The following is a 12,830-nucleotide window of genomic DNA, read 5'->3' as shown; positions in this document are numbered from 1 at the left end:
CTGAATACACTGGCTGCATCAAGATCTTAAATCAAATTTGATTAGATAGGCGAGCGCACATTTCACAAAAAAATACAGTAAGTATATTTAGAAATACTTGTTATATATGGAGTGTTTTATAATTAATGATATAAATCATCATAATTAATCAGTAATATTTTTATAAAGTAAGGAACGAATGAATTTCAAAATTATTTTTTGAAAAGGAGGTGCTGTAAAAATGTATGAATCAACAAAATCATTTTCTGCTTACAAAATTGTTAATATTATCGACTATTTATCAAATTTAATAAAATTTTATAATTTTATAATTTTGCAATATCACTTTCTAAAATTCATAATAAATAAATCTTAATTTTAATTATAAATAAATTATAAATAAAATTAGTTTACATTATAAAACATTAATTTGCATAATAACGTTCTTGTAATATATCGAATGTTAAGTAAAATAGCCTCTGTATAGTAACATAAATGGTTGATAATTTAGTCCCTTGTGCAAATTTTATTATCTTTGTATCTAATAATAGTATGCTATGAAAATTTGTCAAGTTTTATTTATTACGAATATATCGAATCAACGTTCTTCGCATTATTTTCCTATACCTAACACAGTACTCTCGATATAAACTTTGCGTTTAATCCTGGTAAATTTACAGAAAATAAATTCATTATGCCTCGTTTCCTAAGATATTTATTCTATTGTATATTGTTTCCTAAAAAGAAAATATCCATAGGAAATAAACGAACAAAAGTACAAAACTTAACTAACTTATTTGAAATAAAAAATCATTTAATCAATTCGTGATATTTATTAATTTGCTATTTAAACAGTTCTTAGAGTCAAATACGTGACAATACTTTCTTCGAAATATAGATACACACCTTATACTCGATACATTGTTTTGATAAACTATTACGATAATTCTGTACGGCCATTATAGATAGATTTTTGCCACTGCCGAATTAATAGATTCAAAGTTCAATCAGATTGTATCATCGAAACTTTATAAAGACGTGAGATAAGCAATATTGAATCAGTAGTAGGCTTGATCGTGCCATTTCTAACACGATCTTACGTTCTTTTGCGCGATTCGATTTTCTTGAATTCTACATATAATTGCAAATGATAAAATCTTATGTTTTATAGGTTGGCATTTCCTTCCACTTTCAAGAATAAATTGTATACCTACTCCTTACTGTTTTTTTTTCTTTTTTTTTCATATTCGCCTATCACGAAGGCGATAGAATAAACAAAGCGGGCTCTTTTTGCTGTAGATTTTGTTTCAATGTATCTGTTTATAATCTACACAGTATTATTGTACGTCGACTACACGAATTGGCTATAAATAATGGAAAAACAACTAAAGCGAATATAACGTGATGTGGTACGTTGGTGTTAAATTCGTGTAAATCCCATCATCTCGGTGCAATAATCTATCGCAAGAAAATGATTGAAGAAATATTCGACGGTTGGCGTTGATCGGTGGATAGGCAACGAGAGGACCGAGTTCGGGTCGCTGATTTTTTCACTGGTCCGGACTGTACCGGGGTACCAGCTACTGTTTCGGGAGCTGCTTCGAGGTATGCACTCGCAAAAAACACGTCAGACCGCTGAAGACCCGGGCTTGGGTGCGAGAGCAAGAGGGTACAAGGTGGTGAGAAAAGGAACTGCAGGAGAGAAGGAAAGAGAAAGGGACGGAGGAGCAAAAGAATCAGACGGCGCTGGTGGAGGAGGTGGAGAAGGAAAACGTAGAAGAAAAGAGACTGACGAAGACACCGTGGAAGCGGCGAAGAGAGGAAAGGAGCACAAGCCTGACACCGGTGTATAAAGTAGTGGACGAGGGAGGAAGGCAAAGTCCGGAGGTGAGCGAGGATTGAAAGAGGACGACTGCTCCTTGGCTCGTTTCTACGCGAGGAATGAGGATGAACGCGGGCCTGTAAGCGGGAACGCATAAGAAAAGGCAACAGGTGGATGGGGTTAGCGGCTTATCCGGCTAACGCCCCAAGTGATATCGCGGTAACTTCGACGTGACGCGAAAGGGGATGCACTATTCACTGTGCAAAGGTGCGTTCATGTTCCTTTGTATATCCCAACAATTTTCGAATCAACGTAAATTCCACTGCTTACCTATTCCGTTTCTTAATTGTACTATCTTTTCGATTACCTAATTTTAATTGATTTAATTGATTTTTTAATATTATCTTCAAAAATTCGATAAAAAAAGAAAAATTGATGCTTAAAATACAAACGAAATTTAAATATCGTCGTCCCAATCGAGGACAAATTTAACAGAATCAAAGTACTCTTATGTACGTACCTAAGTTTCGCAACTGTAGTTTTAAAGATAGGAATTCAATGTTAAATCTGCACGAGAGGGAATTTTGTTTTCTTTGACTTAAGTAATTACTTAAATTACCCCTTGTCTTTCTATGCAGTTACGTATGTATATATACAAATATATACTTACATATATTACATATAACTGATGTAACCATAAATTCTAGATTATCGTGGCTACCGATTTTATCCTTCGCAAGCGAAAGTAACAATCTATAATTTCTGGGCGAAGCAAAGAATTCACAAATTATACCGAGCAAATTCGTGGCTGTTTCTCTTGTTAATAAAAGAGGAAGTGCCTATCAATGTTAGTCTGAAAAAAGTTAAACGAATAATAAAAAGTAAACTCGGTTGTTGTATGCAAAATGCAACATCATCACGAATTAATGCCAGCATCGCAAACAACGGTTCGGCATCGTTTATCGGCGGATCAGCTTATCTACCGGGTGTAACAGAGATACGCGTCAACGACGTTTCCTGCTAGAGTGTTTCCCGTTAAGACGATAACCTTAATCGCCGACCAATGTAAAATGCTGCCTGGTCCTGTGACGATCAAAGGCCCCAGAAATTCCGTGAATTTATTTGCGGCTAGACTTGTGTCGCGTCTTTCTAACGAGCTTACGTAAGTTCGAACTAGAACTGGTCGGCCTACAATGTTTGGCAATTGAACATAGGTCCAGTTCGGAGTACTCCTTGCGTCAGCTTCAATAACCTTCTAAATTGATACATCTTCCTATCAGAAATTTTGCGACGTCTTTCGTGTCGAATCTTGCCGCTCGTGTTCTTCCACCGTATCCATAACGCGTAAATTATCCAGTATTCCACACGCATTATTTTCTTGAAATTCTAACTTTCGTTCTTCTTATCCAGATAATTTTAGTAGGACTCCATTCCCATTTGCATTTGATCTGATAAATTCTAAATGGTTTCTTTCTTTACGAATGCTGATTTCTATTCTTCACAACGTGCACCAGCATCGAACGAAATCCGAAACGGTGATCACGATTTATTTTATTTTTGCATATTACCTGTAACTTGAATTTGAATTTATATTTTCGTAACACGGCTTCATGCGGATAATTCATTATGCAAGAAAGCAGCGCTAGATACGACGTGTAATTTATTTATAACAGTGGCGTTTATTAAATTTAATTGTCTGGAGGTTTTCAAATTTGAAAATATATTGCTTGAAGCGGAAGATAGATTAAAATCGTATTAAATAACTTACTTTTGATTGTTAATTGATTAATTGGAACAATTTTAATTTGTATCGTTTTACACGAATTGTGGATTTCATGCATTTAAAACGTTCGATAGATAAAACATTTAATTCAATTTCTAAATGATATGCTCCTTTTATCAATATAATCTTCTAGTGTTTATTAACGAAAAAACCAGTTTACAAGTCGGTGACTCGCTGTAAACTGGTTTTCTACGTTTTAAATATTCTGTATAAGCGTGTACAAGCTCAAAATCAACGATCACATCTCATCTTTCAACTCCAATTTATAAGTAGCATTGGATGATTGACGAAAGCAATTTCGTAAAAGCAAAGCACTTAAAAAATGTCCTCCCGACAAGAGATTAGCGATTGAATAACACCGACCAATGTAATATCTGTTTTTATCCAATATCGATAGAATGGAATTAAATGTCTCTGTGGTTTACGTTAATCGTGCAACATTCTAATCAGGCTTATCGAAATATCAGATGGCCGATATCCACGTACAATAATTGGCCCTCTTCCCGCGGTAGATAATCCACGGATTGATGCTTCCACGACTACGTTACGTAAATTGCTCATTTCGCTACCAGATGTTCGCTGCCTTCTAGTCATTTCTAAAAAAAAAAAAAAAAAAAAGAAAGAAAGAAGACTACGTGAAACAGAAAGAATATCATTTCAATCGTTCGCTGAACGAAATCAATAAAATCGTAACACATGCAACGAGTGTTTCAAAATTTTAAATATTCAAACTTTCCTATGTACTATTGAATTGGATTATTTACAATAATTTATTACGATTAGTAACACGATAAGTAAGAGGTCACGAAAAATTATTATTTTCACGCAGAATTTTCCCTATTAAATGAAGATAACGAACGATATCTTATTTTCTATTTACACCTTAAAAACGTCGCACTTATTGTAACGTACCTGTAACCTACAACGAATGTGATCGCATAAAATTGTATTACCACAGGAATACCTTGATTATTGTGTGTTGATTAGACATTTTTAACGGGTCGCGATGTACCTGAAGAAACGTGATAAACGTTTCTTACAGAAATAAATCATCAATGTTACCATTTCTAGACAAATGACGTACGATGTAAGGCTAAGTATCAACACTTTTATAAATATTAATAAGATATTCATAGCGTGTTCGATGTTGAAGATAACCGAACAGAAAACTTGGGTGAGGAACTGTCAGGGAAAGGGACGAGAAAAGTTCTATGTGCATTTGATGTATCGGCTTCGGCGGCCGGATAGATGGATTACAATCATTCCGGTAGCTGGGGTGGTCAAATACCGTGACCATGCGTGCCTCGAACCTATCCTCGGACGTACATGTACGCACTTTCGAGTGCACACGTGGCCTCGGTGTTCGTACACGGTAGACTCCTGCGCGCAATACGACAAGGACGCATCTTCGACTACCGGAATCTGCTTTTCACTACTGGAATTTTGGAACACCGAATATGTATTCCGGTTATCTTGAAAGCTACCAACTCTCATTGGGTTACCATGTTAACAGAAAGCATACGATGCCCATTAAATTAAAAAACGTCGCGTCGTGCTGTCTGTGCAAGAAATTCGTGATTTAAATATCACATGTGGAATATTTATGTTATTTATTTCGCACAAGATCTCTTTTAATGAATTTAATCTATGGAAAGATCTGATTTAATGAATACCTTTACAATTCTGTCTAATAACCTTTTGTGCTGATTATTGTTTCACGTACGTAATATTATTTTATAGCAATTTCTTTTCCAAAATGTTATTGTTCTTGATATTGCAATAAAAGTACATTATGTTCGCCATCGAACATTATATAGGATACTATAGTTTCTGTCAGTAAATTTCGTAGAATATAAAAATATCTGCCTATTCCGAAATTTTTCCAATGTTCTGCGCGTAAAATCTAATGTAACGATATATGATAATTTACGTTCGACGTACGTGACATTTATGTACCTAATACGCAACGCTAATATTTATTACCAGGTACTTCGGTAGTGACCAGTTGAGAAAAACTCGAAATTTATTTGCATATGAAACTAACTTGTCGCTATGACGTGTAGAGTTGCTTCCCCTACATCTTCCCCTCAATTTTTAAGAGCGGAAGGTAAATGCCTGTTACACTTCAGAGAATAGCAAGGGAGGGGCCGATTTGGATGTCCAACAAACCCCATATAATACTACCGAATCCCTCACGGAATATTGTTCTTGTGTTTGTTGAGGAAAAATACGGATTGCATTATGCGTAATCTTGACAAGGTGCAACATTCCTAAAAAAGGAAATCTCTCGATTCCCTGACAAATCGAAGTAACAGGCATTACCGGATTATCTTTGATTTCGTCGCTTCTCACGCACCAAGTTTAGTCGTGTTTTTATACGTGCAGGTGCACTCAGAAATCGAGCGACTAAGAAAAAGTCCAAGGAATATTTTTCGAACTATTTCCTGCTCCATCTAATCTCTATCTACAAAGTGAAACGTATTGAGAACACGCATTAGAAGTAACAGTTAGAAAAAGTATGTGACTAGTACATGCATATGACGAGCACATTGAACTTCCGTGTCTCGGGAATTTTCGGATATCCATTGACGTTACAATGATAATATCGTTGTAGTATAAAAACAATAACATTCGTTGTGAGATTAAATATTATTTTACGAAGAATTTTGTTATTCTTAACGTTTACAGATAGAGTGGAACGTACCACGAAGACGATAGGGTTTTTATTTAAGACAGCAAGATGTTGGTACACCGAGATCGGAATAACGTTCGAATATCTAGGTCAGAAATAAAAATCAGAAGTTTCTGACGATCGAGAGATCGACTGGTCAATGGAGATGCGGTCTTATTGCATTGAATGCCAGAACGTGGACGTGGTCGTAGCACAGGAAGAAGGCAGGGGCACATCCGTATCGTGGTCAGAACCCGTGACCCCCCGTACGTACACGTGTAAACGTACGTATGGCCATCCACGCAACACATACGACCCGCGGTTTTACCAAGGATTATCTGACAACCCTTTCTACCACTTCTACCACCTTTAGTACCGCTCCGGTTGCCTTTCTGAAATTTTAGAGCGCCGAATCTATATACATACTTGACACTTTTGTCTACCTCACTCGACTTCTTCTACTTAAGAGATTCCTACTACGGAGGACCATATATAACGATCGAGTTAACCAATATTATCTAAGTACATATGAAGTTTTAAATTCCATTTTCTGTAGCACTTTCTGTACTCGACATAATCCGTAATCGTCAAGTTGAATCTTTTATTTTCCTCGACGCATTTTGTGGTACCCGTAATTGTTCCTTCGTAAATTATTTTATCTTAAAAAATTTTAGAATAATCAGCAAATTGCAAGACAAGATAGCATTAAATCTTTTAATTGTCTTAACTTTATTAAAGGCAATATATAATTCATTGATTATCTGTTAAAAGAATTTGATGTTTTTAAATGTTGAAGATTATTCTCGGATTCAACTGAAGTTATTTCTTATTCATTTACCACGGTATGATTTTTTAATAATTACTATCTCTGATGTGACACGTATTCTATGTAGGTATTATATTTTTGAGAACTGACCTGTTAATATTATAATCGGTGATTAACTTGCAATTTTCTTGGGATATGTTAAGACAACTAACTTGTACAACTAACTATTCAACTAACTTAACTACTTAACTCATAATTATTGCCAACTTATGATTAATATATCTATATAAATCATTGTCCGTCTCGTGCATTATATAATAAAATTGATTGTTTATACTTTTTATATTTATTTAATATAAAAATTTACATTTGAAATACTTTCTCTTGTATCCAAGTAAACTGTCTATTCTAAGATCTAACGAAAAGTGGCAGATTGATATCGGGGAATTAACTTGGTGGCAAGTTGAAGTGTTCCGGGAGGGCAGAAATTGCTAGGGTGGCCAATTGGCTGTGTAATGTTAGAAGGGGTTACTTTTCAATGATGTTATTCACGGATGCCAAAATCGGGATATTATTTCTTCGATATGAATATCAAAAGCAAACGGGATGTTTGAATAATCATTTGCTTTTAACTATTAATGATACACATATAATTTACCTGTACTTGATCTGTTTTCGTATTTGCAGCCATCCATGCCTCTACAAACGTGTCCATAGCGCTCTGAAAATCCATTCCCTCGTAAAGAGTTCCTCAATAATTATCCTGGGACTCGGAAGTCGCCGCCATTTTTTATTTTACACTGACATTTATTGCTTCGATTATTTTCACTGATTAATGTTTGTCCTTAGTTCATGAAATTTATCAACGAATAAGACCCAAAATCGCTACACCTTCTCGCTACTCATCACGTAAATATAAAATTTTTGTAAAGTCACAACCGTGTCTATTCATATTTCGAACGTCCTTAATTATTCTAATTAATTGACGTTTCCTAATGTCAATTTTTTAGCATACACAATACCATACACAAGATATACACTCTAATATAGGACATACACTTTGCTTCAAATCTCATTAACCGTAATTACGTACATACGGTTATATCCTCGTGGCAGAAGTTTTTTTACCGCCACGTTATTGATCATTAAGAATACATTATATTACTATCATCGAATAGTAAAATTGATTTAATCACTGGATCAATAACGGCGTCGACCGCGCGCACTTATGACTAGATTGAGAAAAAATGGTTTTGCACACACGTGTTTGCGGAATGATGCGACAGTATCTCGAAACTCAATGAAAACAGCGCATGTATGGAACACGACTTTACACTAAAAATGTTAAACCGATCGAATATTAAATTTCAGTTTCTTTCGATACATACGATAGCTTTTGATTTTTTGGAACAGAAGTTCACTGTACGTTTAAATAGAAACACTATGTCAATAAATAATATATGCACTGGTAAAAATTGTTTGCAAAACACTCCAGGAATATTTCAGTCTTTTAAGAGAGTTTAAAACATGTACTCTTGGTTAAGTAAATTGCAAAAGTGTCACTAAATCAAATTGATTTTCGATCGGCCAATCGTATGACGTTTCAGTTGAAAATCGGTCTCGATTGATTAACTCTGATCAAGCTTGAAAAGCTTCAATGTCATCGTCAAAATCACTCCGAACAATCGATAACAGATTTAATCTTAAAACGGTCTCACAGTTATTAATCGTACGACATCGTCAATGAACACTATTCTCAGTCATGTTTTCAGAAACTTAACGTTGATTTTCATCGATCTTGAAAGAAAATCCATCTTCGGGGCGGAACGTGGATCGAAAGATTTTCGTAATATGTATCTCGATCATGTTCTTTCGAAATCCCGATCTGAATGTGAACAGGTCGTGAATATTATACACGATGCTGAAAAAGAATACACGAACCGCGAGAATAACACGTTCGCATGGGACGGCGTTCGAGCCGCGACTGTGCGTGCCGAAGCGTCGCGGCGCTGGTTCTGCCCCTACGACGCCCTACCCGCCGTCGCTATTACCCCACCACCTCGCCAGCTACCATCGCCCACCGTCGAGGACTATCCTGGTCCTCACTTGGATGGTTCACCCTCAAACCCTCCGGAACTACCTTCCTCATCCGTGCAGTTTCTCCGCTTCTCTCTTTCCTCCTCTCCTCTTTCTCCTCCCCTCTCCCCGCTCACTTTTTTCACTCCATCTTTCTTTCATTTTTTTTCTTTTTCTCTCCTGTGATTCGTCATATCCTCTATCCTTGTCTTTTACTCATCCGCACGATCTTACCCTTTTTTATCTTTCGTCGTCCTTTCATCTTCTTCTCTTTCAAGTTTTCGTTTAAAGTTTCCTGGTCCTTCGATTCTCTTTGCTTTTCTTTCCATGTCTCCTCTACTCTCTCCTGCTTCGCCTTATTCACCCCTTTCACCTTGTGTCTACTTATATCTGCTTTTCTCTTTCTCTTTCCCTCCTGATGTTGTTAGTTTCCTTTCTTTCTCTTCTGATCCCTCCTCTCCTCATTCCGTCTCTCTCCTTCGCTATAATTCGACTCCCACTTCTCTGGTCCGGGAGCTAGTTTTCCCATATACCCCGCTCTTCTTAGCTGTACCACTTTCAGTCCGGGGGTGTGTCTAGAGATAAGATGCACGTACACCGTTGCACCTGTGTACCTGCAACACGCTGTGCGAAGCATCTCGTCGTGGGCATCGCAGACCAGGGGCCGGAAGACGGAGAATTACGATCTTTTACGAAGATTTCGATCCTGCCCCTTCTAACTTGTTTCCTCGGCTATGGGTTTGTTCTTCTGCACTAAGGAGTTTCTCATCTTTCTGTATTCATCCAGTTGTGTCAGTTTTCTTTGCCTTTTATTCACGTTTTGCTTCGGCAAAAACATTTCGCGGAAAGAGTTTAAGCTTGATATACTTTTTGATATTGGCTGTGAATTTTCTAATAATAGCAACTTCTTAATACTCGGGGAAATTCAAATGAAGCAAGATAAAAGAAATGTACAATGAAATATTTACGTACGATAGAATATTTATTTATATACGCTCTTTATTTTCAACTTCAAAATAAACAAGTATTTTGATATTTCTGTCGAGACGAACATCTTTCAATATTACTCTTTAAAATTGTTTTATCTACAATATTAATTTTATTTTTAACGTTTATGTATCGTAATATTAATATTATTTTTAATCGGCAATATTATAGAAATACTTTATAAAGGAATGCTTTTCTTTTTGTTATAATGTGTAATTGTGTATACGAATCTATAAATTGACTTATATTATTTTCAGACAAACTAAAAGTATATAATAGCTCATACATAAATAATGTATTATATTTCTGTCGCAATAAATCGAGTGAAATACTTCGTAGCGCTTACTATAATCAATGTCACTGTTTTAATAATAAAACAAAATTTAACTAAGAAGTATTCGTTTAGAAAATTTAATTATTTATAGAATTGAAAATTCTCAGTGTAAAATAAAATTATAAATGATAGAATATATTGATTGTAGTTGTAATATCTACACATTGTTATTACGTATTCCTTGATAAAAGTCCTCTTCTATGTTTTATATTTTATACACAATTTAGAATATAAAAATTACTTAGTAGATAGGCAGTATGAATTAAACTTATAGTATACAATACTAACTACTAAGTAGCTGTTAATAGTCAAGATATTGATGCGATTCTAAACTCCCAATTAAAAGAAAATGCTTTAGTATTTTTAATGGTATTTATATTTCAAGATTTCAAGTTCAGAGAATTTTGTAAGTTGAGTTGGACAGTAAAAGTACAGCAGCGTTTAAAGATCTATATAGCTGAAAAATTTTATATTAAAAAATTAAATTTTGTTGTGTATATTGTGGTTTTATAATGCGGTTAAATTATTATGATAAATCTATTATGATAAGCAAATATCGAACTAATTTTCTTTTAACAATAACAATACAAACGTAGGTAAGTATTGAGGAATAGTTTAAAATTGACGTTAATGGATAATTTTAGTTGTATATGAAATTTATCAGAACTAAATTCATATTTAGCTCATATCACGTATATTTAATGCATTCATGTTTAGTTCATAAACGCACTGTCTTTTAATCGACAGATAACGAATTATAAAAATAATAATTTATACTATACCTATAAAATACAAAATGAGTGTCGCTAAATGCAATTTAGATAAAATTTTGATGTTTATTCGTGAATAGGCATAATGCCTCTGTTTATGAAAAATAGATGATATATTAATATTGTTCATCTCGAAGTGGGTGTTTAAAATGTTAAAGAACATAAATGGATATCGAAATATATTATCAGCTACAGAATTCGCTCAATTGAAATTCTCTCACAAAAATTATAATGGTACATGATTATTTCTAGCACTAAAATGCGATGACACGTTATTCGTTCGATAATTCCTTTGAAATTATCGCATCATTTAAACTCTTTACATTTTTGTATAAAATAATCCTATAGCTTTTATTGATTTGATTTAGTCGAGTAACTAATATTGGTTTTTCGCTATTCCGATATGTTCGTATTAATTCGCGTTAATAAAATCTCTATTTGAATAAAATTTTGTAATTTACCAAATCATATTTGAGTGTAAGAACAAAGATAACGTTAGATCAAAGGGGCTAACACTCAAGGGACATACACCATGGACGATACTTGCGTTGATTTTGGCTTCAGATTATACGATTCGAGGGAATTAATTTGTAGCAAGCATAAGCGACGACGAATAAGTAATAACGTTATTCGTGGTTAACATATCTGTGAAATTTCGGTGCTTCTCGCTGTTCTTGCATATTCTCCTATACGAACATAAATTGTTACATTCGTATATGACTCATGTATGGTTTCACATACACTCAATTCAAGTAGAAATATTCATTGAGTTTCACACATAAAGACATTGAGAGTAATATAACGAAATAAGATAACAAATAGACTTGTGTGTGAAAAACACTGGAAATTAATGAACGAATAATGGAATAAAAAGTGGAATGTCAGAAAAATTAAGATATTCACCATTGCATCAAGGGTGTGTGAAAATAAGGGTCTTAGTGCAATGTGCAAGTATCTTTCGCAATTAATTCTAAATTAATCTATGGAAATGAAAACAGAGTATTGATTATTAAACACAGAAATTCGCAAATAAAGACCAAAAGATAACTGAAAATCTATTTTTAAAAAATCTCAAAACGAATGTCGTTATGATTGTTCAACATTTGTAACAGATTATATGGAGTAATAGATTGCTTATATCTACCGCGACGTTCCGTATCAGTTCCGGTTTCCGGTGCATCGACTATAATAATGATTACCGTTTAAAATATTTTAAGTATACCGTTTCTATCTTTTTTTACTATTTAAATTCGGTGCTATTTCTGCTTTCATTTATAAAGTTGTTCCATTTATCAAATGACGCGTTGAATGCGCACATCGGGATACATACTTTATATTCAGTTAAATGAAACAGCAAAAGTCGTTTAACCCAGATTGCGAGAGAAGTTATTGATATCGATATACGATATTCGATTTATGCGAATGAAGAAAAAGTTCATCAGTCAGATCGGTCAGCTTAATCTCGGCCAAGCTCCGATCGCGCCACGGTATTAGAATAGATAATCTCGGGATTAAGGGGAGTGCTCGCCTGTTAATCCATTATTCACGTAACATCTGCCATTCAACGTTCCATGCTATTTCAACGGTGTTTTCATCGTTCCTCTTTTCCCTCTTTCCACTCCAGTTTACTTTCAACTTAACG

The 12,830-nt window shown here is 34.6% G+C and overlaps 1 protein-coding gene across 3 annotated transcripts in view; it reads right to left on the bottom strand.

Moving 5' to 3' along the window:
- Positions 1-9,025, bottom strand: part of LOC100649219 (homeobox protein dve-1) — a 58,594-nt gene extending 49,569 nt beyond the window's left edge. For 2 of the 3 annotated variants that reach the window (XM_020864963.2, XM_020864964.2), the window contains exons 1-2: positions 7,680-9,025; positions 4,071-4,180 (exon numbers count right to left, since the gene is read on the bottom strand). In XM_020864963.2, coding sequence (XP_020720622.1) covers positions 4,071-4,180; positions 7,680-7,716 — 147 coding nt within the window. In that variant the 5' untranslated portion in view covers positions 7,717-9,025. The remainder of the gene's footprint in view (positions 1-4,070; positions 4,181-7,679) is intronic. The other variant, XM_012312349.3, reaches the window with a different exon arrangement.
- Positions 9,026-12,830: the final 3,805 nt, after the last annotated feature.

The sequence above is a fragment of the Bombus terrestris genome, chromosome 10 (assembly GCF_910591885.1).
Source record: "Bombus terrestris chromosome 10, iyBomTerr1.2, whole genome shotgun sequence".
NCBI lineage: Eukaryota > Metazoa > Arthropoda > Insecta > Hymenoptera > Apidae > Bombus > Bombus terrestris.
This window is presented reverse-complemented; position numbering and strand designations above follow the sequence as displayed.